This window comes from Muscardinus avellanarius, assembly GCF_963383645.1.
Source record: "Muscardinus avellanarius genome assembly, chromosome: 9".
Classification (NCBI taxonomy): domain Eukaryota; kingdom Metazoa; phylum Chordata; class Mammalia; order Rodentia; family Gliridae; genus Muscardinus; species Muscardinus avellanarius.
The window spans coordinates 102,374,897-102,402,460 of record NC_137795.1 but is presented as its reverse complement, the minus strand read 5'-3'; the positions used below and the strand labels follow the sequence as shown (position 1 = coordinate 102,402,460).

General features: G+C 44.7%; 1 protein-coding gene across 1 annotated transcript; it reads left to right on the top strand.

Moving 5' to 3' along the window:
• Window positions 1-1,612: 1,612 nt before the first annotated feature.
• TRPV5 (transient receptor potential cation channel subfamily V member 5) lies at window positions 1,613-26,340 on the top strand (the record flags this gene model as incomplete). The annotated part of the gene is made up of 15 exons (XM_080701962.1): window positions 1,613-1,725; window positions 3,912-4,009; window positions 4,172-4,294; window positions 4,938-5,075; window positions 5,336-5,434; window positions 5,575-5,747; window positions 6,129-6,275; window positions 8,315-8,527; window positions 19,117-19,203; window positions 19,308-19,384; window positions 19,638-19,803; window positions 20,006-20,072; window positions 22,297-22,565; window positions 25,325-25,431; window positions 26,043-26,340. The coding sequence occupies 15 exons, from the start codon at window positions 1,613-1,615 to the stop codon at window positions 26,338-26,340; spliced, it is 2,175 nt and encodes a 724-aa protein (XP_080558088.1).
• Between the last annotated feature and the right edge of the window lie 1,224 nt (window positions 26,341-27,564).

The window sequence follows — 27,564 nt, the reverse complement described above, 5'->3', positions numbered from 1 at the left end:
GAGAACCCGATTCCTCATGTCTAAAGCACCTACTCTTCCTTTCCTTATTTAATTTTTTTTCAATTCTTGTCCTTCTCCAAAGGTTATAAGAGCAGCCTTCAATCTCTGGAGTAGAGTCCTTTCTTTCAGCAAGAGAAGGGGAACAGTCGCTGGCTCCCAAAGACTCCCAAGGGGAGAGTCCTCAGCATACCCTCAACCAAGTCTCTCATAGCTTTATGGCCAGAAGGTTCCCAAGAAGTAACACGTTCTGAAGAGTGATCCACTGGAAGCTGAGATCCACACTTCAATTCCAGTTTTATTTAAAAGCCCCTGTCCCCTGTGTCAGAGTGTCTGACTTCCTCTGGGCACTGCCTTTCATTGAGAAAACAGAGAACTCTTGTCCCCTTCCCATTGACCTCGCAGGTCCATTCAACGACTGAGATTGCGATTCAACAGCATTGATATGCCTCTTTAGGACAATAAATACAAGCTGTTAGACAATAAAACAACACTGTCTTATCATTACTCATTCTTCCTGATGTCTCATTCCTGGAAAGAGTCCCATGATGTTCTTGTCCTTCACTTCTGCTGGGCTCCTGCTGTTCACACTTCTGGAAACAAAAGGGCCCCTGGTGGTTTCTTGTGATGCATAACCCTACATCCCTGACACTTGGGCTCAGCCTGTGCTTAGAAACTGGCAGAGGAAGGGGAGTTCTCACAAAGAAGGGTAGCCTGGAAAGGAGAGCATGAGAAATACTCTGACCTTTTGTGTTGTTGTTTTGTTGTTTGTTTTATTTTTGCTTTCAGTACCAAGGATCAAACCCAGGGGTATTCTACCTCTTAGTGACACTTCCGGCCCTTTTTCTGTGGAAATAGGGTTTCAACAGAATGCTGAGTATTTTGCTAAGTTGATGAGGCCAGCCTCGAACCTGTGATTGTCTGTTCTCAGCCTCCTGAGTACTAAGCTTACAGATGTGCACCACCTCCTTTGAGTGGGTTCCATGGGGGGCTCCGGAGCTGAGAACCCATAAGACTAAGGCCAAATGGGTGGGTTTCAGCAAAGCCATCCCTGGGGGCTTTAGAGCCCATCTCTGGGAAGAAAATCAACAGCGGGTGAGCTCTTGTGACATATGCTATACATATACTCCCATGTTAGAGTTTGTTACCTCTACTTTGGATGTAAGATTGAGGCTCATTTTGTAGGTAGTAAGAGGCAGGATTTTAGTCAGGATCTGTCACATTGCTGAGATGGGAGTGTTTACTTCCTACTCCCCTGTATCCTGCACGGCTTGGTAGGGGGACCCGCCTTCCAGGGTCTATCCTTGCTCCCTCTCCAAGTTCCTCAGCCTCTTTTGGTCTCAGCCACACACTGCCAGGAGCTGAAAAATTCCCTCCCTTTCCCCCTCCCAGCTCCCAGGTGGCTCTGTGCCCCCAGGCTCAGCTCTTGAAAGAACTCCTCCCCCTCTAGGGAAAGTACCTCTCCCAGGGCAGGATGGCCAGTCCCTCTGGAACACATACACATACTCACATCCACAACCACACACTGCACACTGCAAACACACTCAACACGAGACCCCTGCCCACTCCCCAGCTGTTCCTTTTGCTCATGCTCTGCCAGTGCCTGCCAGAGGACATGGGGGCAAAAGGGCCTTGGATCCAACTCCAGAAGCTTCTCACTTCATGGCTGGTTGGAGAGCAAGACTGGAACCAACACCTGGACCAGATCTACATGCGGCAGCAAAAGAGGTAGGTTTCCAGGGTGCCCGTAATGCACTAGCTCTGACTCTTGGGGCTGCTTCCCTGATGGAGCACCCTAGAATTCAGTGCCTGTCTCTTGGGTATGCTCTTCCTTTCCAGCCCACCCGTTACAACATCCCAGCTGGCCTTTCTTGCTGGTAGCAGGGGGTGTGGCGTTGGCCCCTGCAGGGAGACCTTGAATGTAGCTGTAAAGGCAGAGGCAGAATGTCAGTCCAGACTGAAATCTGCCTGCCTCATGGAAGGGGACCAAGAGAGACCAGAGAGAAAAAGCTAGGCACAGGGGAGAGAAGGGCAGGCAGAAGTAGGTTTCCGGGGAAGGCATCCGAGCCCACAGGTTTTGAAGTGCCTTTGTTTGTTTAGAGGACTTGGTAGAAGAGTGAGGTGTTGCCATCAGTCTGAGTGACAGTTGGATCCTGGAGAAAGGAGGAGAGATTGTTTGATGTAGTGCCTGGAGGTGATCAGCTGAGGAGGGCAAACAGGATGCTGTTGAGGAGCCCTGTGTTAGCTTCTGCCTGCTATTGAATGTACTGTGTGTGGCACTGAGGACATGGGGTAGGCGTGGGGCTGTGCTGCTCCTGGGGCCTTACCTGGAGTGGGCTGGCCATCTAGTGGAGAACAGTCCATGGCTTAGCTCTGAGGTCTAGACCCGGCAAGAGCAGCCTGGGAAGGGGGCAAGGACCCATCCTGCAGGTCAGCCTCAGCCTCGAAGTGTCAGGGGGCTTGCCTCCCACTTAAGATCTGGGGATGGGGCGAGCAGACAGCCATGTCTGATGCAGCCACCCCTTCACGTCATCCCTGCCATGGGTCCCAAGAGACTTACTTGTACTTGGTTCAGTTCTCTGCTGTCCCTGTCTTAAAATTATTAATACTTAGGAAAAAGGGCTCCTGCATTTGCAGTTTGTGCTGAGCCCTCCTGTTGGTAAGGTGCTCCGCTCAAGCACCAAGCTCCCGCCAGGCTCTGCAATGGAAGCTTTGACCTTCCCCCCACCCCCTGCATTATTGAGGGACTAAGGTGGTCTTCTGTCTCTGAGCAGAGCAGTGGTAAGGCCAAGAGAGAGGCAGATGTTCCTTCGTACAGAGTCAATCTTGAAATCCAGCCCCAGCCACTCTGTGTAGGTCAGGACCGAGGGCCTGGGTATAAAAGGCAGGGGCTGACCCCTCACTCTGCAAGTGTATGCATAACCTGGAATGAAAATCTCCCTCCTTAACCAGGAAACTTCTTCCTCCTGGCTCTAAGAGCCATTGGAAGAGAGGATTTGGAAGAACCATTCAGCGGTTTGTCTGTCTCTTGTGTTCTCATAACCCTCCACCTGTCAGGTTCTGTTTGCCCTTGGAGTCAACACTACCTTGTCTAGCAGGACAAGCTCCAGCTTTATCTTCTGTTCCGTTCAGATCTAGACAGACAGAGGCAGACGCAAGAGCAAAGATGAACCCACAGGGGTCCCTTCCTGTGCAGAGCCACTCGGTGCTCACCACTTCTCAGTCATAAACAATGTGTTTACAGTCTCGCATCGAAGGGGAAAGTACAAGAGGAATATGCATCCCAGAGTCCACCTCAAACTCACTAACTCCCCCCGCAGCAGAGATGAGTATCTAAACAGCCCAAAGGAGTAGTCAGAACTTCAGAAGCTCACGATTCCCACAGATTTCCTAAGGTCTAACAGCTGGTCCAGTCCGCCTCCGCTGTTCTGGTTTCCAAATTCCCCCCTCTTGGCTACAGAAAACAGGCTTAGTAGGCCCGGGAGCCTGGACAACCCAATAGAAATACCTCCTGCTCCACAAGCTCCAGTTATCAGAGACATTTGCTCAGCTTAGACGAAGCTGGCCAGGCCCAAGAACCTCTTTTCATGGACACCATGACCATTGATTACAGACCTCAGGCTCTCCTCCTGCAGGAACTGAGCCTTTTCATTAACTCCCTCACCCCTGCAAGGGCCACAAGGCCTGCCATGCACAGAAGGGATTCCCTGTCAGGAATCACGTGAGAAGCCAGGGAAGCGTGGAGAACAGTCCTGTCCAAGTCTCCCCTCAGTCCCTCCAGTCCCGCAGAACAGCCAGAGTGACAAAGCTCACCCGTTACTGCACACAGTATAGCTGTGTCTGTCCTAGAGAATGCCTCCGGTCCACTCTGCACATGGCCTCTCTCTGTGACAGTTTTTTTCCTGTTTGTCCAGGATTTGGGACTCTCCACTGCTTCAGGCAGCCAAGGAAAATGACCTGTGTACACTTAAGAGAATTCTGCTGGATCAAAACTGTGACTTTCGACAAAGAGGTGAGATCAGAGTTGAATGGGAGATTGGCGGGGCAGAAGGACATGCTGGCTCAGGGCTCAGAGGGATTTTGAAAGGGGGGCTTGGAGGTGTGTCTGGATCCAGCATTCCTTCCTAGAGGGACTATGGGAAGTGTTTGGCATTGCTGTCTTATTCCTCTCCAGGAGCCCTAGGGGAGACGGCGCTGCATGTGGCAGCCCTCTATGACAACCTGGAGGCCGCCATGGTGTTGATGGAGGCTGCCCCAAACCTGATCCGGGAGCCCATTGTGTGCGAGCCATTTGTAGGTGAGGAGGTGGTAACGAGTAAAGGATGGCCTTCCACTGTTTCTTAAAACCAAGGTTATGAAGGGTGGGCTTGGGGGAAAAATGAAGGGTCTGAAAGAAGGAGTCTCATGAGCTGGGAGAAATTCAAGAGTCCTATATTATCCATGGGTAATTTTTTTTTTTGGTGTGTACTAGGGATTGAACTCAGGGGTATTCTGCCCCTGAGCCTACTCCCAGCCCTTTTTATTTTTTATTTTGAAACAGGGTCTCGCTAAATTGCTGAGTTTAAGTTGCTGAGGATAGCCTCAAACCTGTGATCCTTCCAAGCTCTGGTATTATAGGCCTGAGGCACCATGCCCTTGACCCTCTCATAACACTTGAGGACATATCTTTACCTCTTTCTCTCCTAGCAACATTAGAGAAATTATGTTTGTAGTAATCCCCTCCCTTACCTGTGCCCAATAGCCAAGGGGTAGGGACAAAGACCTGGGCAGCCTGGAAACTAGTTGTTCTCAGTTCCTAGCTACTCTACTCTGGGGAGCCCAGGTCAAGGGCTAGATGAGGACTTGTCAGAGAACTCCTGCAAGGAGTTCTTGGGCATGCTGTGTCCCTGCAACAAAAGAGGAAGAGACAGAAGAGTGACTGACAGCTGTCTCTGGACCAGGTCAGACTGCACTGCACATCGCTGTCATGAACCAGAACATGAACCTGGTGCGTGCCCTGCTCGCGCGTGGGGCCAGCGTCTCTGCCAGAGCTACAGGCACCGCCTTCCAACACAGCCACCACAACCTCATCTACTATGGTGAGGGCCCGGCCATGCTGGGGAAGGGGAGGTGCAGAGCCGGGAGGAACCAAGAGGGTCACTAGGGAGCTGGGGACAGCCCTTTAGGACTTAGGCCAAAGCCAGTTCCCATGACCCCCTTCACTGTCCTTTCCTCTGGTTCTGCTGGACAAGTATCCCCAGCCCTGAGCTGAGATGTGGGAGGAGGAGGCAGCCCTCCGGGAGATGCTGCCCTCTCAGCCTGGACCTGCCCTCACCTGCCATGTCTCCTGTGTTCTCAGGGGAGCACCCTTTGTCCTTTGCTGCCTGTGTGGGCAACGAGGAGCTTGTGCGGCTGCTCATTGAGCATGGAGCTGACATCCGGGCCCAGGACTCCCTGGGTGAGAGCTGAGACCAGGACCAGGCCCTGGGATGCAGTAGGGGACAGGAGGGAGGAGCTGGGACAGGCTGACCCCAGGGTGTGGCTGGGACCCTCAGGGACATTAGTCCTGTGGCCACCTGACTTGCATGTCCTCCCCAGGAAACACAGTGCTGCATATCCTCATCCTGCAGCCCAACAAAACCTTTGCCTGCCAGATGTACAACCTGCTGCTGTCCTATGATGGAGGGGACCACCTGCAGCCTCTGGAGCTCGTGCCCAACCATCAGGGCCTCACCCCCTTCAAACTGGCTGGAGTGGAGGGGAACACTGTGGTGAGGGCTCCCGGGTCTACATCATCTTGCTAATGACCCCTTTCAAACGACCCCAAAATGAGAGTGTCCCTTACCTCCTACCCCATAACTATAATATTCAGCCTTGGGTTCTCCCATCAGGAGAATTTGAAGCTTTCTCACCTTAGCATATGCACCATGGTAACCCCAAGTCTTGCTCCCATCACCTGTTTTCCTCTTTCAGAGCTTTACAGGTTTGTGGGAAACAAAGACGACGGTCTAACAGTCAATGTAAACAGAAGGTGACTGATTCCCCACTATCTGTTGGTCCAAGAAGTGAGCAGCTGGCCTGACCCACAGGCACCGTCCTCCCAGACCTGCATCTCCCAGGCTGGCTTCTGATTCGCCCCCACGCTCTCTCAGATGTTCCAGCACCTGATGCAGAAGAGGAAGCACATCCAGTGGACATACGGGCCCCTGATATCCACCCTCTATGACCTCACGGAGATCGATTCCTGGGGAGAGGAGCTGTCCTTTCTAGAACTCGTGGTGTCCTCCAAGAAGCGGGAGGTATGAACATCAGAGAAGGTTGGGGACCATTGTGTGAGAGCCCTAGTGTCCACACAGCACCTCTCCATTTGCCGAAATCTTGAGCCCCAGACACTTTCTAACCTTCCAAAAGGTGGAGCTGAGCATGATCTTTCAGGACTTGTGGGGAAAAAAACAGTCAACACTCATCTCCTGATGCCATTCTCCATCTATTTAGCTCTGGTCCCTTTTTACTTTCCCCATGGTAACTTCTGATGAGGAATTCTCCAAACAGGAGTTCCTTCTCTCCCTTGTTCTCTCCCTCCCTTTCTTTCTTTTGTTTTCTCCTCCATGTATTGAGAACCTGCTGTGTCCCAGACCCTGTGCACGGAACTAAATATGCAGAAATAGATAACTTTCAGTCAACTTCCTCAATTTCTGGTCCCTGTTCTAAATAATTAATAGAGTACAGCTTGTACCATTAGAGGGATGTGAAGCATGCACAGGAACAGCAAAATGGAGATGAGGTCAATCCGATTTGAATGGACCAGAGAAGTTGTCAGCAAAGACACTCTCCCACTGGATCTTCAAAAAGAGGTTGGAGCAGAGTATGGTGGTGCATGACTGTAATTCCAGTAGTTGGGAGGCTGAGACAGGGGGATTGCAGGACAGTCTCAGCAAGTAGTGAGACTCTCATCAACCTGGTGAGACTCTGTTTAAAAAATAAATAGGGGCTGGCAGAATAGCTTGAGGTAGAATCCCCCTGGGTTCAATTCCCAGTAAAACACACACACACACAAAGTTTAGAGTCACTGTCAAGAGTAGTAAAAAGAGCTTTCCAGACAATACATATTTCTAACAGTACTGGGCTGAATGATATGAGAAAAAAAGAATATTAACAAACAGAAAACAAGCTGAGTAGCCAGTTTGTGTGATCCTCATCAGAAAACAACCCTGGGAGAAGATAAATCTTGAGCAAGTTTTTGTAGGAATTAAAACCTCATTCCACTCCCTCTGTACAGATTTTGCCACCACGCTTTCTTGGTCTTTGATATCAGTTAGTTAGTTCTCAGTATTCTCATGTGATACACACACACACACACACACACACACACACACACATATATATATAATCTGTGTCAGCTATTTTCCCCTTTTCTAACCCTTCCCATCTAGCCTTTTTTCTTTTAGACTCCTTGGTACCTGTACCCTTAGTTCCATCAGAACAATCAGACTTCTAAGTTATAGCAAAAAGTAGTCTCCCTGGCTGGGTCCTCTTCAACTTCCTTCCTTGAACTGCCAAGCATCTCTGGAAACTGTCCATTGTCTCTCTCCTTCCCTTGAGCCTCAGTGGACAATTATTTTTTCTGCTAATGGTTAATCAAACCTTTCAGCTTTGCCTTCAATCTGCTTTTCAAAATTTCACAAGTACCCGTCCCATCCATCAACATTTCTCTACTTATATCAGATCACCATCCCAGCTGGCTTATATTCTTTCCATATTCTAACGCCTGCTATACTGCTTTTCTCCAGTCTAACAGTACTTCTAGAGCAAACTGGATTGTTTCCTTGCTTGGACTTCCCAATTGCTTTCCATTACAGTCAGAAAAAAATAAAATAAATTTGGACTTTTGACATTGGCATTCTTGGTTAACTATGACCTGGCTTTTATTTACTTTTCCCTATTATTACTTCTGTTCATCAGTCCCAAAAGATTCTTTCATAGTCCCAACCACACCTCATCTGCAAATGAAGAATGACTTCTCATATTCTCCTTTGCCTGGAGACTGCTGCTACTTCATGGAATGATCTTTCCTAACTCTCTTCCCTTGACCAACTACTTCTTATCTCCTAGAACTGTAGTCGTCCTAAGGTGCCTTGAGTTTGTTTCCATCAAACTTTATCTGTGGTACTAGTACAAAGATTAGCATATAGCAAAAATGGAATACGTTTTTTGTCAAGGAAATGACTAATTGAATAATAGTGATGACAATTACTACTTTGCTTCTCTGGGACCCAGTGGGAAGCTCAACACTCCTGCCATGCTGGTCACTCCAAGCTATACTCTCCTTCTATGGCAGGCTCGCCAAATTCTAGAACAGACGCCAGTGAAGGAGTTGGTGAGCTTCAAGTGGAAGAAATATGGGCGGCCGTACTTCTGCATCCTGGGTGCCTTGTACATCCTCTACATGATCTGCTTCACCATGTGTTGTGTCTACCGCCCCCTCAAGCTTCGTGTTGGGAACCGTACAAATGCTCGTGATAACACCATCCTCCAACAGAAACTGCTACAGGTGATTCTTCTTGGAAGGGATTAAAGAGAAGGAAGAGTAGCCTGGGCTGATGGTGCTGGAGACCACACTGAGGCTATCCAAGAAATACATGACCTACAGGTTCCAAAAGTTGCAGGCTCCTAATTGCCAGGGTAGGAATTAAGCATGGGATCAGGGGGTCAGAGATGAAGTGTGATGAAAAAAAGAGCAATTTTCCAGAGAACTGTGGATTTTTTTTCACAAAAATGTTGAAGGAGTTCTTGATATCAGGAACCTTGTACATTTGTAAAATCTCTGGTAATTTATATAAAGTACCTGCTCTTCATAATGGGGATGTTCAAGAGAAGCCTCTGTACTCTGAGTCTATCTCTGGGTCCTTTTACGATTCTCTTTTGTGTAGTGTCAATATAAGTTCATTGGAAATAATGGGTCAGTTGCCTGACTTTTTATTGGGGACCTTGTGGAAGGATGTTTGGGATGTAGCAGGATGTGGCAAATTTCAGTAAACCTACTTAGGCCAGGGTTCTTCCATTCTCTGGTGTCCTTCAGAGACCTGGAGTGGTAAGGTAGACTGTTAGAAGTATGCAGTAGACATAAAAGTCTCCCATGGGGGGAGGGGATCAAATTCTCCTTTATGTGCAACAGAATGAGTACTTTGAGCACATATATTCAACCAGTATAGCTACATGGATGATTAAAATTTTGGTGATTCATGGATTATTAAAATTTTGTCCTGGTGAGCTAAAAATAGCCAAAAGAGGTTGAATACATATGGGGATAAAAGAAACAGCAAAAGAAGAATTTTGCATGGCAAGTAAGAACTGGGTTACCGGAGATTTGTACTCTATGCACAATAGATCAGGATAGGAGTAGCTCAGCATGTACTAGGAAAAGGGGTAGTTTGAGTCAGAAAATTGGATTATACCAAAGAAAGTAATATGAGTAGTTTGGGTCAGAAAGTTGAGCTATACCAAAGACTGTGGTATACACAGAAAAAGAACAGGAAAAAGAACTCCAGCCTAGGTAGGGACACTTCATCTCTCTCTCATTTCTATAATTTTGTATTTAGATGAGGTAGCTCAAACTATATAAAGCTAACACACAAAGATGGGATTAGTTTTCTCTCTATGCAGTACTAAGAATATATTGACTCTAAAATGATTCATTGTTCATGCATAAAAGTTATGCTTTTCCAGGAAAAAAAAGACAAAGAAAAAGAGCAAGATGATAGATAGATAGATTCAGTTTTCTCCTGTATCAAGAGTCCATGTCCCCACACAGTAGGGTTTGCTGTCTGGGAAACAGTGTGAGTGTGTTAGAGGCAGGCTTGGGGTGCACAGGGGGAGTTTCTGCCTCATGATGCTCAGTCTGAGCATGAAGGCTGACCATGATGAGGGAACCATATAAAGACCAGAAAGACATTTAGGAGGTAGTCAGGTAAGATGGGGATTTACTAGAAGTGGAGAAAATGTAAGAACATGAACAAACTGAGGGTGGCTGGACATTCTTCAAACGTGCTCTTTTTCAACCTTCTTTTTTCTCAAACTTACTTGGAGATTTTATGTATTTTCAACATAGATAGTGTTCTGGCCTAAGAGGTCAGGTGGGTGGTGCTAAGCAATTAAATCTACTAATCTCTGTGTGTCATTTGCTCTTCTGGGCAGGACTAACTGTGTATAAACATGGTCTGACAACCCAGATAGTCTAAGTGCTATTTGAAACATTCCTACCAAGTTGGGCGTGGTGGTGTGCACCTATAATCCCAGTACTTGGGAGACTGAGACAGGAGGATCAGAGGTTCAACGACAGCCTTAGCAATGTAGCAATGCCCCTGGGTTCAATCTCAAGTATCACACACACACACACACACACACACACACACACACACACACTTCTACCTTTGCCTCAGGACTAGAAAAAATTTAATTCTAGCTAAGTACCCCCACCCATCTTTCTTTTTTCTCTTTTATTTTTTCTTTCTTCCTCTTTAGCATTTTTGCCATTTTATTTATTTATTTTTCCTAAGGTCAAAGTCACTTTGCCCAAAGAGAAGACTCTTGACCATTAAATATTCTATCTCGATCGAGGAAAGGGGAGAATAAAGATATAGCTGTAAAGGGGTTAGCTAGAAAAGAACATCAACGAACAGCACCTATTCTTTGATGTTAGCCCTTGAGTCTTGGCCCTGAATTGATGGAACATTTTTGTTGCTCTTACTTGCTAGTATGTCAATTTTGATTAGCTCACAGGCTCCCAAACCTGTCACCAAGATTTTAAAGACTGTGCTTTCACAATGCACCAAATTTACCAAAAGATAAGAAATTATTTTTTTCTGTGTTTCTGTTACTTGGAAGTCTTAAAATCATAAAAATACAAAATGTGTTGTTTTGATAAATTCAGTTGTCACCTAATTAATTAGCTTGCAGAGCTTTTGCTTAGATAAATAAATACTTTAATAGCTGATTATATTAATAAGTCTGACAGCACTTGGCTCTCAGTCAGTCTAGGATTTCCTCTGTGGATCTTTTAGGATCTGAGTAAATCACTGGGCTCCCTGATCCTATACATTCCTTCTATTTATCTTCTGAGATTTTGTGAGAACAGCCTAGCGGCACCATGTCAGGATATTCAAAATTAAGGGAAAAAGACTCCTCTATTCACAAGGTACACATACTATAGAAAGGTCAAATCACATAAGGATGGAGCTAGTTCAACTCAATAAAAAATTGGGGATATTTGAATGACCCTGAGATGCCTTATTGCTCAGCCATGAAAGTCATGCTTTCCTGAGGTTTTCCAATAATTCTATGAGTAGGAGTTAATTACCTCTTTCATTCAATGTCTACCTGGCTTAGGCAGAGCAACAGGCACTATAGTACTACCTCTTATAGGTTCTCAGGTAGGTAGAAATTAAAGTCTGAGAGTCAGATGGTTTAGATTTTAGTTCTGACTCTGAACTTAAATAGCTGTTAGATCTTGAGCAGATCCTACCACCTGAGAGATCTGTGGTTTTTAACTAAGACTGCTTATTAGAAACCTGAGACACTGTTAAAAAAAAATCAGCTCCTATGCTATAACCTAAGCCTAGTACATTGGAATGTTTGAAGCTGAGGCCTTGGCCTTGGATTTTTTGTTTATTTGCTTGCTTTTGCTTTTGTTTTTGTTTTTGGTGTTGGAAACTGAACATAGGGGAATTATACCTTCAAGATACACCCTGGCCCTTTTTTATTTGTTTATTTTTGTTTTGAAACAGGATCTAAGTTGCTGAGGCTGGCCTCAAACCTTTGATCCTCCTGTCTCAGCCTCCCAAGTACTGGGATTACAGGTGTGAGCCACTGCAACTGACTTGGCCTTTGAATTTTTAAGAAAGTCTTTGTAGAGCTCTTATGTTCAGCCAGGATTGAGAACTACCACCTTCTGTGTTTGAGATTTCTTCACGTCCAGTTTTCTAGTCTTCTGCTAGACTAGTCTACTACTCTGGCCATTCAGCAGGAGCATATTTATCTCCAAACTTCATGTCTCATCTTCATCTCTGAGAAATGAATTCCTCAAGCCCTTCTTTACCCTTTTCTTTCTTAGAAGCATTTCACCGATCCATTCATTAAACAGATAATTAATACTAAACACTGTCCTAGGTGTTAGAAACGCAGCCACCATGATCTGAGTGAAGCACAGAGACAGTAGTGTTCAGGTCTAATGGTTCAGAGACTGATTTACATTAATTAAATGAGGATATGAGTAGTTATTTCATTACAAGTTGATTAGCATTATTTTTCCCCATGGCAAGGAACAGGGCAGAGTACTGTGACAGGAGACTGGTCCCTCTGGGAGGCAGAGGCGGCTTCTAGGGAAGTCTGGTCTCTGAGCTGAGATCTGAGTGGGTTGTAGGTGAAAGGAGGACATTAAGCAGAGGGAACGCAGATTCAAAGTCCCTGAGACAGAGAGACCCTTCTCAAGGTCTAGTAACTAAAGGGAGATTAACTAGAACACAGGGAACTGGGTTAGGTGCCTCCAGATGAAGTTGTCCAGGCAGATCCATCCCAAACCATGCAGAGCATTGCTGGCCCTATTGAAGATCTTACACAGATCTTAAACTTGACCTATTTTTTTTTTTTTAATCAACTCTACTTTCATGGCAGAGAACTGATTTGAGAGTATTAGAGAGAATGTGGAGAGACCAGTCGGGCAACTATTACAGTCCAGCAAGCATGAGACAGTGGGAGACTGACAAATGTGATGGGGAGATTGGGGGAGGGAACCAGCATCGGGAGATTTATCAAAGGTGGAATCATCACTTCTGGGTGATGGATTAGATCCAGAGAGTGAGAAAGAAGATTAAGATGTAGTTTACAGCACCAGACATGACATGGGATCCATTTAAAATATTCTCTACCTCTGATAGAAGAATTTGTCTACACATCACTATTCCTCAAGAACTCTGGACAACTCAAGCACCATTGCTATTTGAGGACCCAAGTGATCTTCCATGCTGTACAGCTTTGTTCAGGAATCCTAACCAATTGCCTGTGAAATAAGGGCCAGACATTAAAGGAAGGGAAAGGATTGAGGAGAACCGAGGAGCCCCGTAGGTAAAAATAGCTTCTGCCGAGTTTGTACTGTGTGTACTTCACGTGCATTTATCAGCACTTTGGAGATCTTGATAAACTGCACATTCTGTTAGCAAGTTTGGGGTGGGACCTGAGACATTGCGTTTCCAGCAAGCTGCCTGGTGAGGCTTATGTGGTGATTTGGTAGACCACATTTTAGATGGCAAAGCATTGTGTCATTTCATCCTCATAGATATTCTATTAGAAAATAAAATGATCATCACTTCAACAATGGTGGCTGTAAGGTCAAGAGAGATTCAGCACTTTGGCAAAGACATTCAGCTAGCAAAGACTATGCTGGGTTTGAAGTATACATAGGCTCTACCTTAGGACGTACACCTCCACATTGCAACATGAGCCACTTCTCTCTTAACAGTGATGTGCTAGATTCCAGGCTTCTTTCTTAGGCATCTATGATAAATTCCTGTCTCCAGGCTTTGAACTAGCCTTTATGTAGCCCAGCTAATCTTTCCCTGTTAAAATGGGAGGGCCCTAGAACTATGGGCAGATCAGATATATTCTATCTCCTACTCCCAGCTACTGAGCTGATGTCTCTTCTCTAGTTTTGGTAATCAGTACTACTTTTTAGTAGTTGTTTTCTTATTGGCACATAGAGTAAGTCACATTTCTGTGGGAATGGGTAATTGTTGTTAGGACCAGGTCTGGCTGCTCACTGCTAAAAAGCCATTCCTCAGGAGACAAGGGTTGGGGGGAAGAAAATGAGTTTTATTCAAGGGTCAGCATCCTGAGAAGATAGAGGTTTTGTCATCCTCAAAGCTCTATCTTTGGGAACTCAGGCACATGAAAGGGGTAATGAGGTGCCAGGGACAGTGTGCAGAAAGACCACATACTGGATGGTACACCTCCTTTTTTCTTCTTCTCTGTCCAAACATTGCAATAGGCCTTAACTATTGGGGCTGGTTTCCGTATTTCTTTAGATAGACATATTACTTTCTTACAAGTCAAATCTCACAATGGTTTACACATTTTGCGTTAGTTGGTACGCAGAATTAAAGAATAAGGAGTGTTACACATTCTGATGTAATCTGAAGGTCACCAGATGCTCTGGATTCTATAAATCTAAAAAACAAAAATTGCACAGTTAACATTTTAATAGTTGAAGTATAATGTCTCTTTAGAATTTAGAATTCCAGGCAGAGAGAGATGACTGAACCTTGCAAAGGGCAAAGTAAGGAGCACCACTGTTACATAATCACTGTTCTGAAGAGAATGAAAATTCCCCATGTTAATCTTCCTGAGAAAATGCAGAGCCTAGGACATAAAGTAAACCCTGAGAAGTTAAGTCTTTTAGAGGACCAGATATTCCTCACCTTGGGCCACATATTATAAATGCCTAGAGATTTCTTTTTGAGAAAAACCAAAAACAAATTGACCCCAACTTACCCAGGGATGACCTTCACATGTGCGTGATGACAAAGACTTGTCATAAATTCTGATGAGCAGCCCTGTTTAGAACCCCTGGCCCCATGTGGAGAATCAGAGCAACATTTATCAAGAACCACTGGAGCCTTCTCTGGCAAATTCACTGCTTTGTAAGTCTGGCATTTGGGGAAGAAAAGAGAAGGTCTCGATTGGGATTGAAAATGGCTTCTCATGATCCCCACTTGCTATAGGGGTGAACTATCTTTCCCTCCCTTCCCTGCATGATGCACACCCAGCTCCCTCAAACCAGTTGTTCCCCAGGCTCTACGATGCCTGCCTCCTCAGGGAATTTCTTTCAAGGCAATGAGCTCAGACAGCCAGTAAGTTAGAAAAATCTCATTAGGGCAGTTTCTCCATGAGGTATAAATGGCCAGCCTCAGCAGGGGATTTGATTATTCACAACTCCTAAAATTCCAGGCCATGTAGTGATATAAAAAAATTCCAGACATTGTTGGAGATACTTATTTTTAAAAGAGGTAGGTGGATATTTTCTTAGTGCATTATTAGCCAGCCCTGCTAAATAATGACCTTGAACTAGGAATCTGGAAATCTTAGATAAGCCCAATTGTCCAACTTTTCTCCTTTTGCCCCCAAATAAGTTTTCTCATTTCCATTTCTTGATTCTTTCTTTGCCTCTCTTCTGCAACTCTCAGATAATGCTCAGCTTGAGCCTGCTACCTCAATCTCTTTTCCCTCCTTCTTTCTTTTCTTTCTTACCAAGTACCTGCCACCATATCATGCATTGTGGATAAAAAGTAGAAGAGAGGTGCCCTTGCCCTTAGGGAGACGGGGGGTACCCAGATACTCTCAGAGTGTTGGATGGGGATCGTAAATACAGAACAGCACCAGGTGCCCCCAGGAGAGACACCTGACCTGGAAACGGAAGGGCAGAAGAACATTGGCCTGCCCTGAGTCCTGAGGCACAAGGAAGGGTAATTCAGGCAGACCTGGTGGCAAAGGTATTCTGTTGGAAGGCCTGACTCAATACCTACTACCTCAATGGCTCCATGCAGTAACAGCTCGTACAGAATATGAGGACACGAAGCAGAGGTCAGAGCAGCTAGGGTTTCGTACATCACATTTGATAACCTGAGTGTTCCTTACTTTTATCCTACAAAGAACATGTTTAATTTAAAGAATACATCACATGATTTTAAAATCAAATGGGAGATCTGATGAAGGGCACCATGTCTTGAACTGCTCCTCCTCCCCACCACGGCTTATTCCTGGGGACGGCCAGGTTTCACTTGTTCTCGTCCTCCATCACTGTGATGACTTTGGCATTCTTGGAATAGCATGTGCCTATCACTGTTTAGCAATCAAGACAATATCTAGTGAGTCTCTGATATTTTTAAGGGATCAGAGGACGCTCCCCAGTGCTATCTACCCTGCACTTATATTCTGACGACATTGAGCAGCTAAAAAAGGCTTTCAAAAGGGAAGCCACGTGAAGATATTTAATTTTAGAAAGATCAGTCCAGAAGCTTGGGAGGGAGTTCGTTGAAAGAAGGGAGAGAAAGCCGGGCATGGTGGCGCACGCTTGTAATCCCCGCACTTGGGAGGCGGAGACAGGAGGATCGCGCAGGTTCGAAGCCAGCCGCGCTGGCGTAAGAGACCCTGTTTCAAAAATATAAAATAGGTCTGGGAGTGTAGCCCAGAGGAAGAAGGGCTTCCAGGAACCCCAGTACCACCAAAAAAAAAAAAAAAAAAAAAAAAAGAAGGGAGAGAAGGTAAAGGATAAACAAGATTACAGATTCATGGGTTGGCCTCAAGCTATTAGTCCTATGAACTGACAGAAAGTGAAGTACTTCAGAGGGAGTTGAGAGACTGAATTGGGACTTGAAAAATAAGTGTACCTGAAAATTTATTTTTCTAAAGGCACCTTGGTCTTGGCCTTAAAACCTTTAGTAAGAATCACCAATCTAGACTGCTCTGGATTACTCTCTCAATTTTTTTTTCAGAAAATCTTGAATACAATATCCAAAGAACAAAATTCTAAAAATTAAAAGGAAAAAAGTCATTTAATTCTACAGGTACCTAGGTGGAAATCCTTATCATCACAAGCGATAGCAAATCAATCATTAAAATTCAGTGCCCCTTTCATTTCTAAAATACAAATGGGGTGCAATGGTGCACACCTTTGATCCTAGCAATTTAGGAGGCAAAGAGAGGGGGATCACAAGTTTGAGGCTGGCATGAGAAAATTAGCAAGACCCTGTCTCAAAATAAAAGGATAGAGCCAAGTGTGGTGGTAGATGCCTGTAATCCCAGTACTTGAGAGGCTGAGACAGGAAGATCATGGGTTCAAAGACAGCCTTAGCAACTTTGCAAGGTCCTTAGCAACTTAGTGAGACCCTGTTTCCAAAGAAAAAATAAGAAAGGGGTGAGGATATAGGTGCAGAAGTGGAATGCCCCTAGGTTTAATCACCAATGTACACACACACACACACACACACACACACACACACACACAAAAGCTGGGGATTTAGCTCAGTGGTAGAGTGCTCTGGGTTCAATCCCCAGTACTGTCAAAAATTAAAAAGAGAGAGAAATAAAACCAACCAAACAATAAAAGACATTAATTTTTTTTAATTACACAAAGATTAGCTATTCGAAACCAAGAGACAACCACCAGAATTTTCCTTAAAATCAAAACAAAAGCCAAATGTTTTAAAGGCCCAATATTAATATTTTTGGCAACTTTCACACACATAATATTTTTCCCCTGGAAAGAATCGTTAAAAAAACAAAACAAAACAATAATCTACATAAGAGTCTTTGTACTGATCTTGAAAAGCAGCAAGGAAGGGGCTCTGGGGAGACCCTACACTCTACAGCCTGGCGTAAGGGGTAGGGGAGGGATCATGAGGACAGGGAGTTGGATCAGCAAGCCTCAGGGCAGGGGGTCTCAGGCAGAGAGGCACAAGCTTGCAGCTTCAGAATGCTTCAATCATTGTTGAGTTTGTGGAGAGAAATGCCCCCATGCAAAGGCTTTTGTTGAACAAGCAAAGAGGAGCTGGTGAATGGAAGCCCCCCCACCCCCAAGAGTTTGGCCACCCATTCTTCCCCCAACATTGGTTACTTCAGGTGTCAGGTTTTTTCAGAGCTGGTGCCATTCCCTCACTGGCCCCTAGGGGCGCTCTGGTCTTCAGAGCTCTCCTGGCCATTCTCTGTGCAGTTCCTCTTCTTAGCTGAGACCAAAAATGGTTGGTGGCATTTTTCCTGACACACACAACCGAGATACAAAGTTTTAAAAAGAATCCGACAATTTTATACAGACACATATATGGCATAGATGCAGTTATCTTTTTTCTATATTTAATGTTGTTTCTAAAGTTAATAGATGTATTATGTATTCTCCTACTGTGAATCTAAAAAGGAGTTGGCATGTTTTACAATAAAAGACAGATGCTCTAGGAACATTAAGACAAAGGAAAAGATGGTATAGAAGCATTAAAATAAAGAAAGAGAATGCCATGGGAACATTAAGATAAAATATATAGTCCATGAACTAAATTTTGGGAGAGGAGAGAGTTCAAAGATAGTTGCTAGGGCTGAGGACACAACAAGAAAACAAACAACAAACTCTGAAACAGCCTAAAAGCTGTCTCAATGTGTTGAAATTATCTGCACAATTTTATGTAGGAATTGCCTGCCCATTAATGTATTTTCTAGAAAGTAAGTCCACGGTTTATTTTCTATTTTCAGCTGGGATCATGACTTCAGATGCGTTAAAGATAATTAATGTAGGATTCTATCATTATATCTGTGAAATGCTACAAAACTTTCACTTTAAGGTAACATGCACTGATGTAGGATGCTCTTCAAACCACCTTGATCCCAAAACTATATCTTCTATGCAGGAAACCTTCCTGAGAGCTAAAGTCCTTACAGCATCTCTCACCAGGTTTATACCCTATTCTATATTGCCAAATCAATAAAATAACAAGGACTATATCTTTGGCTTATTATGGTTTCTAAGTTCTATCAAAATACTTCATCTAATGTGACTTTCACAATGACTCTGGGAGTTCAGCTTTAGTCTCTATTTTACAAGTGAAGTCCCTCAGAGATCGTCAATGTCTGGTTCAACATGTCATTGAAGCTAGTAGGTTTTAGGCCCGCTACTGGAACCTGAATTCTGAAACCGGTTTATAGTATATTCTGACATCTAGAACAAGTCACATTGAAATTGGAAAAGCTGAACTTCCTCCATAGCTAAAAACATTTCAAGCTATTAATATTTCTTCTTGTTTATTCAGCCTTCTTGGTGTCTGCAATGTGTTCTTAGCTGCTTAGCACACACATTGTAAATAGAGAGAAAGCAATGTTGCCATTAGCCTAGAAACTTATAATAAACGTTGGACACACACAGACTCATGTTCTGGTCACAGAGTTAGCCCCAATGGTTACTACAGTGAGGGTGGTGGTGATGTGGTGGTGGTAAGGGGAGCTTTTCTTCATCTTGGATAAACCCTGGCAGCTTTAGACCACTTGCCCCAAAGGAGCTGACTCTCCACCCATCAGAAAACATTTCTTCTCCTGAATTTCTCCCCACAGGAGGCCTATGTGACTTACCAGGACAATATCCGGCTGGTGGGGGAGCTGGTGACTGTCATCGGGGCTGTGATTATTCTGCTCCTAGAGGTGAGGTACGGGGGGGTGGGGGGGTTCTAGGCTGAAGAGTCCACCTGAGACTCCACACCGCACTGCAGTATACACTGTCTTTTTGTTTTACTGGCCTCTCTTAGATTCCAGACATTTTCAGAGTCGGTGCCTCTCGCTATTTTGGACAGACAGTCCTCGGGGGGCCGTTTCATGTCATCATGTGAGTGACTCCTCCTTCCAGCCCCTGCCTTTACTTACCAGAATGATTTCAGGTATTGATATCACTCTCTGGGACATAGATCTCGGGTGGCCCCCCACTCCAGAGGCTTCTCTCCTGTGGACATGTATCTCGAGCTGTGTTTTAGTGTTAAGACAAAGCCCGAGTGTGTGAATACCACCCAAGTCACCACCGTGCTACAGAGGAGCTAAAATATACCCAGCCCACCCCTCCTCACTCTTCTCTCTGCCCCCAGCATCACCTATGCCACCCTTGTGCTAGTGACCATGGTGATGCGACTCACCAATGTCAACGGGGAGGCCGTGCCCCTGTCCTTGGCCCTGGTGCTGGGCTGGTGCAGCGTCATGTACTTTGCGCGAGGATTCCAGATGCTGGGTCCCTTCACCATCATGATCCAGAAGGTCAGTGGTTTCTAAAGCCTTCCTGGGGCTCAGCCACAGAATGTGCTCAGACAGAGGGATGGGTAAGGTACAAAAGAAACTGCTACTCAGCATGAAGGTAGTGGAACTGGGTGGGGGTACCTCCAGATCTGTCAGCAGTAGCAGTTCAGAGACAATGGAGAAAGAATCATCTACTCTTCTTCCTCTTCTCTGTTTGTTGCAGATGATTTTTGGAGATCTGATGCGTTTCTGTTGGCTGATGGCAATGGTCATCCTGGGATTTGCATCAGGTAAGAGCACCACTCCTTCTTACAGTAGATCATCAGGTCTAGACCTTCAGAGAGCTCATCCTCATTCTTGCTCTCTGCTTCTTTGACTTCATTTTGTTGTTTAATGTTGGAAAGTGAGCCTAGAAGCACTTCTTTATCCATAGGATTAGGACCATGCAGTTTGGCCTAGAAGGTAGACCCAGGTGTTCTGGGCCAATAATATTCAAATGATAAAAATTATTTTATTAATATTCAAATTATATTATTGAATATTCAACAATATTTAAATAATAATATTTGGCTAACCACCCTTCGAGACCTTTAAAAGGGAGAGAAAGGTCTTTGGCAAGAAAGGGACATTAAACAGGAAAGACTGGCCAGTCGTGGGTCTCGGAGAACTGTGTGAGCAAACAGAAAAAAGCTGTGTTTCACTCGTCTTTGTTTATAGCTTGGAAGAAACATTAAGACTTCAGTAAGACAGAACATTTTCTCTCTATCTAGGTGGTCATTTAAAGTTGAGAAAAAAGGGAAAAAATTAGAACAAAGAGGTACAGAAATAGAGCGTGGAGAATCTGAAGCATGACAGAGGCAACAGAAAAAGAAGACTGGTGGAGAGAGACTGAGCGAGAACTGGAAGGAACAGGCAGCCAGGGCACAGTGGGGAGGGCCAGGCAGTCAGGGAAGAGGAGCAGAGGAAGGGGAAATGGCAGAGAAAGAGGAAGAGGGAGGGGAAGGGAACATGAATGAGGATACACGAGTGCTTAGAGGCTGGAAAAGGAAAACCAGGTCTGAAGAGTGAAAAACCAGCAACTCTTAGTCCTCAGAGTCTGCAACTGGTCATCAGCTAGGCAAGGGGGAGTGCCAGGTGAGCTGTGAAGACACCCCCAATTTTAAAACACCATGACTTGCTACAGAGAACTCTACTGCTATATCTAGAAACTCCCCTGTTCAATAGGGGTTCCTGCAAAACAGTAGATATTATATATATACATACCAAGATCTAAAGTATGAAAGGGTAAAACTATGGGCTCCCCACTCCCCAGAGCCCTCTTGTACCCTTTCTCCTCTCTCCCTGCCCCATCTGCACCTATTAAAATACAGATGGCAAAGCTGGGCGTGGTGGTGCATGCTTATAGTCCCAGCATTTGAGAGGCTGAGACAGGAAGAACACAGTTCACAGACAGCCTCAGCTACTTAATGAGGCCCTTTGCAACTCAGTGAGACCCTGTTTCTAAAAAACAAATAGGGCTGGGGGTATAGCTCGGAGGTATAATGTCCCTGGATTCCTGGGGTTCTGTCCCCAGTACCTAAAAAATAAAATAAAATACAGATTGTAAAATAGATCATGAAAGAGGGCAATGGCAACAGAGGTGTTTTCTGCAGATGGCCTGCACCTAGAATCTTCTAAATGATCACCTCTGGCCATGATACTTTATTTTTTCATAAAAAAGTAGTTCTTTGATGTAGACCCTATTTATACTCTTGAAACATCACCTTGTTGATGTTTCTGTTCCCCATACAGAGAGAAGCCATTTACGGGGTCTAATGTTACCATAAGGTCCCAGGATACCTGCTAGCATCCAGTAGGCTACACGCTGAGCATGAATAGCTTTTCATGATGGTCCAAGTTCACCTGGGGAATCTGAGAGTGATGAGTGGTTATCCAGAGTCCATCAAGATGAAATTTTAAAAGGAGTTGCTCTTTTAGCCTTTTTTAAGTTGTTGATTTGATATATTCTTTTGACAACTTATCATTTAAATATTTGTCTTTCTAAAAGGTAAGAAATAGGTGACTTGCGCATATAAATACACTAGTAGTTTTTTTTTTAATAACTATTATTATTATTTAACATAGTGGGTTTAAGTACTAGGGATTTTGCCCAGGGGTATTCTACCTTCAAGTCACACCCCCCACACTCCATTTATTTCTGATTTTGAAACAAGGTTGCTGAGGGTATCACTTAGTTGCTGAGCCTGACCCCAAACTTCCCAGCTTCTTGTCTCAGCCTCCAAGTACTGAAATGATAGGTATGTGATACTAAACCCAGCTAGGATAGTGAATTTAGTTATAGAAGATCTTAGGTCCGGCCAGTTCCATAGGTCATTGAATCTGGATGTGCAACTGAGTATAAATGTAAGTATAGGTAGATGCATTTATCAGATGTAGAATGAATGTTGACCGAGCTCATGTTTATTGTGATAATTCTATTTCCTTATCTCTATGCCCTCTTCTTGGGCGGGACAGCGTTCTGCATCATTTTCCAGACAGAAGACCCAGCCAATCTGGGGGAATTCGCTGACTATTCCACAGCGCTGTTCAGCACCTTTGAGCTGTTCCTCACCATCATCGATGGCCCAGCCAACTACAGCATTGATCTGCCTGTCATGTACAGCGTCGCCTATGCTGCCTTTGCCATCATCGCCACCCTGCTCATGCTCAACCTGTTCATCGCCATGATGGGCGACACTCACTGGCGAGTGGCCCAGGAGCGGGATGAGCTCTGGAGGGCCCAGGTGAGGGTGTCATTGTAAGTCTTGCAAAGGGACAGAGGCTAGAGAGAGAAATCAAATTGGAATATGTGTATGGTGGACCACTCTTAGGAAGAGTCTCAGAACAACCCAAGGGCACTGCCATCTCAGGGAGATTCCTATAAACCTGAGGTTTATGTGGATAGATGTCAGGGATGGAAGCAGAACAGAATGGAGAGGCGAGGCTAGAAGTGGGGCCATGGATAATATGTGAAAAATAGACCCGGGAGTCTTTTCTGAATTGTTCTGTTCTTGTTTAGTCTAGTTTTTTTTTTTAATTGGACTTTGTTTTCTGTGATTCTATAAATTCCTATTTCTCCTTGATTTTTGTGCCACCATGGGTTATTAAAATAAATTAGAGGTAGAGAGGTAGAAGTTACCCTCAGGAAAGTAGATGACCTACCACAATACAATCATTTGCTGGACAGAGAGTCATTTGACATCTTCTTTACTTCTTTCAGATTTTATTATCTTGTATGTTTGGATGGGGGTTAGAAGGAAGAGAATTTTCCACATCTTGAAAGCTTTTGTTAGAATTGCCCATGTTCCATTGATTTGAACTCTATCTTCTCATCATTTCATTTTCCCCTCATATAATAGAGAATGCATTCTTCCATATGTGTGCAAATATTTGAATGTAGCCTCATTTGCTTCTCAGAGTTTTCACTCATGTTAAAAAAAAAAAACAAACATCTTCAAGGGCCTTTATATGGTGGGGAATGACTAGGAGCTCATGGCAGAAGCAGAAACATAACAGCTATCACTCGTATCCTCATAGGGCTGCCAGTGTAGTCAGAAAAACAGACATTATTAAGTGGCTTCAGAGAAAGCCACAAACTGACGTTAATAAAAGTGTCACCGAGACATCTAAGGTGCCCAGAAGAGAGTGCAATGAAGGAAACTAACTGGAAAGTCAGGAGATGCTTTGCTGAGGGAATGACACTTAAGATGAACTCTAATGATGGATAAGAGTCAACTGAGAAAAATGATGGAGAAGGACAGAGGTCAGAGTTTATAGCAATGAGGACTCCTGACTACAGGGACCAGAAACCAAAGCCAAACAGACTTGTTTTTAAGCAAGGGTAGGAAGATGTGACGATCCTCCTAAGTAGAACATTTAAAGAATTAAACTCGCTTTAGAGATGTCTGGCCAGCCAGTCTCTATCCGTTTTGCTATCTCTCAGCTCCCAAAGGAAGGAGCAGCACCCTGCATTGCGCAATATCAAGGACCTCACTCACATGGCATTCTGTGAGTCTCCTGGTGCTGCGCCATACTAGAGGCTTTTGGAGAGCATCTTTGAATCCAGAAAAATCCATGTCTAAGATCCATGTCTTTGCAACCAGTTTGGGTCATAGACTCATCTCTTAATTTAAGATGAAACCAAGGCCTGGATCGTGGGGGTGGCACTGGTAGCAGAAATGAGGTCTCCTCCCCTCCAGTCAATTAGGGAGGAGAGACTAACAAACCAGGAGTTTTGCAACCCGATCTCCTCTAACCAATGGGCTGAGTGGTGTAGGAGTGATCCTCTAAACGAGAGGAGGATTCTATTATCAGAAACAAAAGGAGGCTGAATGACAGCAGAACAATAAATGTCCTTTTTAATAGAAAAGAAGAAGAGCTATTCAGAAAAGGGAACTGAGCATTGGGAGTCCTGAGGTGGGAGGGAGGAACTTGGTGCAACGGAGAAACTGAGAGTAGTGTGGAGTAATGAGAAAGACAGGGAACTGAACATGATGCTGAGAATGGCGGTCTTCGGGACTGCTAGCTCCTACAATCAATAATGCTTCCTGGCTCCGCCCATCCAGGCTGCACACTCTGTTCATGTGCTAATAGATCATGGTCCTTTTGAAATCAGACCGGTCTCTGATATGATTGCAGCTATGCATCACAAAGAGAGGCCATGCCTTTCCTTACTTTGAACATAACACTAACGGCGATAAATAGCACCTAGAATTGAGTCAGATCTTTTAGCAAATGCACAGGTAGCCCTCTCTAGGCCAATGAGCAGCTAGATCCCCTGACTTTTTGTCACATGACTTACTTACCTACTAAGCATCTTAAATGTAAACGTAGGGCCTCACATTGGGTTTTGCTGAAATTTCAGGTTATTGGTTTGAGAGCTGCATTCGGGTTGGTGAGATCACTTCATTTTACTTTTGTCAACTCACATTTGCTTATCCCTCCCAGTTTTGTGTCACAGGTGTATTTGATAAGCTCGTCTTTTGTGTTTCACCTAGGTAGTTAATGAGGGCTGGGCAAAGGACAGAACACGGGACATACTTCTGGACATTTCCCTGCCAAGTATACAACTATTAGTCAACCCTCTTCCATCCTAAATTATGGACTTTTTAATTTGCTGCAAGTTCCCTGAACTGCAGCAGCATCCTTTCATCTCTGAGATCATAGAGAATCTACTGAATCATTTTATTTCAATCAAGATCATTGGTTTATGGCTTTCCTACGGAAAAGGAAATAAGATTAGTTTGGAATGACTCATTTTCCATGAATCTGAATTATAATAATGCAGGAGTCACCATTTCATTCAAAACATGAAATATCTTCCCTCTTATTCTGATGAGAAGAGCAGGTTAGTGTGATCCTGTTGCCGGCTAGTGGTAGATAAGAGGGAACTCTTCTTGCTGGTCTTTGGGGTCCTCATTTCACAAGATACTGGTGGTCTCTGTGTCTCTCAGAACCTCCTGGCCCCTTCTGAGTTCTTTCTCTGCCTCTCACCTCCTTCCAGGTCGTAGCCACCACAGTGATGTTGGAGAGAAAGATGCCCCGCTTCCTGTGGCCTCGCTCAGGGATCTGTGGGTGCGAGTATGGCCTGGGGGACCGCTGGTTCTTACGGTGAGTGACAGCGTGTGCCTGTAACCTGCAGATGTGTGAATCCCGGGAACTGGGGGCCAACAGAAGACATCCTGAGGCTACTTATCCTGCCTTGGAAGGGCGATGGAGCTGGAGTACAGGGATTAAAGAGAAGGCTGATCGTGATGCTGAACTATGGTGTGAAAGGTTTTATGTGTGTGACCATGCCCAGATGTGAGCATGGGTTCCCACTCATTCTGGTCTTATTTCTACCTAACCTCCATTTCCAATATTCTCACTTTCTCTTTCATAATCCGCCCTTTCTCTTCTCACCTGGCTCTCCTCTCTCCTCATGTGGATTTCCAGAATTGCATCTCCTTGATCCTGTAAAACTGGTACTTCTTAATTGGTTCCATTTTCTCTTTCATATTCCCATGTATTAGCACCACACACTCATCCTGCTCCCCTCCAAGTGCCGATGGCTCAGCCTCAGCCTCTTCCATCTCAGGGGAGTCCACTGTAATCCTTTTCCCTCACCCCATCCTAGATGCTGTTCTTGCCCCAACTGTGATCCCATTTTTCCTATGTCCACCTCTGCTTCCCCTCACGGGCCATCTCTCCCCACCTCAGTGGAGTCCCTTTCCCCTCGGCAGGGTTGAGAACCACCAAGACCAGAATCCTTTGCGAGTGCTTCGCTATGTGGAAGCTTTCAAATGCTCAGACAAGGAGGATGGACAAGAGCAACTCTCTGAGAAACCACCTTCGGTAGCTGAGAGTGGAACCCTGGCCAGAGCCTCTCTGGTCCTGCAAACTCCCTCCCTGTCCAGGACTACATCCCAAAGCAGCAGCAGTCACAGGGCCTGGGAGATCCTTCGTCGGAACACCCTGGGACACTTGAATCTCGGACTGGACCTGGGTGAAGGAGATGGAGAGGAGGTCTACCATTTCTGATGAGAATCCCTGTGACTAGGGTGAGGGAAGACTGGGAGATGTTTGCTTCTGCAAGTACCCAGCTTCCATGCCTGTTAACCATGGGATGGTGTAGATAGAATAATTCCAAAGGGGTCATGGCTCAATCTTCGTATCAGCATGTAGAGATGAGCAATGGTCATCTACTCTCCCGTGCATCTTGTGGGCTCTTGGAAGTCTCACATCTAGAGAAAAGCAATATATTTTTGAGCAGCTGGACTTGGAAACCAAAGACTTGATGCAGAGATGCTAGGTTAATGTCTGGAGCAACTCTCTTCTGCCCTATGCAGGCCTGGTTCCATGGGGCAAAGCGTAAGAAGAGCCAGGCTTGGTTCAGAGCTTGTGACCTTCCCTCTTCTCCTACTCTCTGTAGGGCTCTCTCCCTGCCTAACAACCAAGTTACAACTACAAAACTGCAGGAAACGGCTTCCTTATTCTTGCTTTCTTTAACATTTCTTTTACTGTGGCTGAACACATGCAATATAAAACTTACCACTTTAGCAGTTTTGGGGTATGCAATTCAGTGGCAAGAAAGACATTGTTATAAAACCATCATTAACCATCTACAGAAATTTTTTATTCTCACAAACTGAAACTTGTGCCCATTAAACAGTAACTTCTCACTATCCCTCCCCCCAGTTCTCAACAACCAATATTTTACTTTTTGTCTATGAATTTGACTACCCTAGGCACCTTACATAAATGGAACTATGCAGTTTTAGTCCTATTGTTTCTATCATATGCACTTAGCATAGTATTCTCAAGGTTTCTCCATGTTGTTGAAGGTATTAGAATTTTATTTCCGCTTAAGGTTGAATGCTATTTCATCACACGTGCGTGCTCGCGTGCGCGCGCACACACACACGCACACACACACCACATTTTGCTTATTCATTTATTCATCAGTGGATATTTTGTTTTTCCCCCACTTCTTGGCTATTGTGAATGTTGCTGGTATGAAGGTGAATGTACAGATATCTGTTCAATGGCCAGCTTTGAATTCAATGCTCTGAGGCGTATATCCAGAGATGGACTTTTCTGAATTATTTGGCAATTCTATGTCTAATTTTTGAGGCACTGCCATCCTGTTTCCCACAGTGGCCTTCACCATTTTACAGTTCCTCCTACTGAGTGTGAAATGGTATCTGGTGGTATTGATTTGCTTGACGCTAAAGACTAAGGATGCTGAGCATACTGTCATGCGTT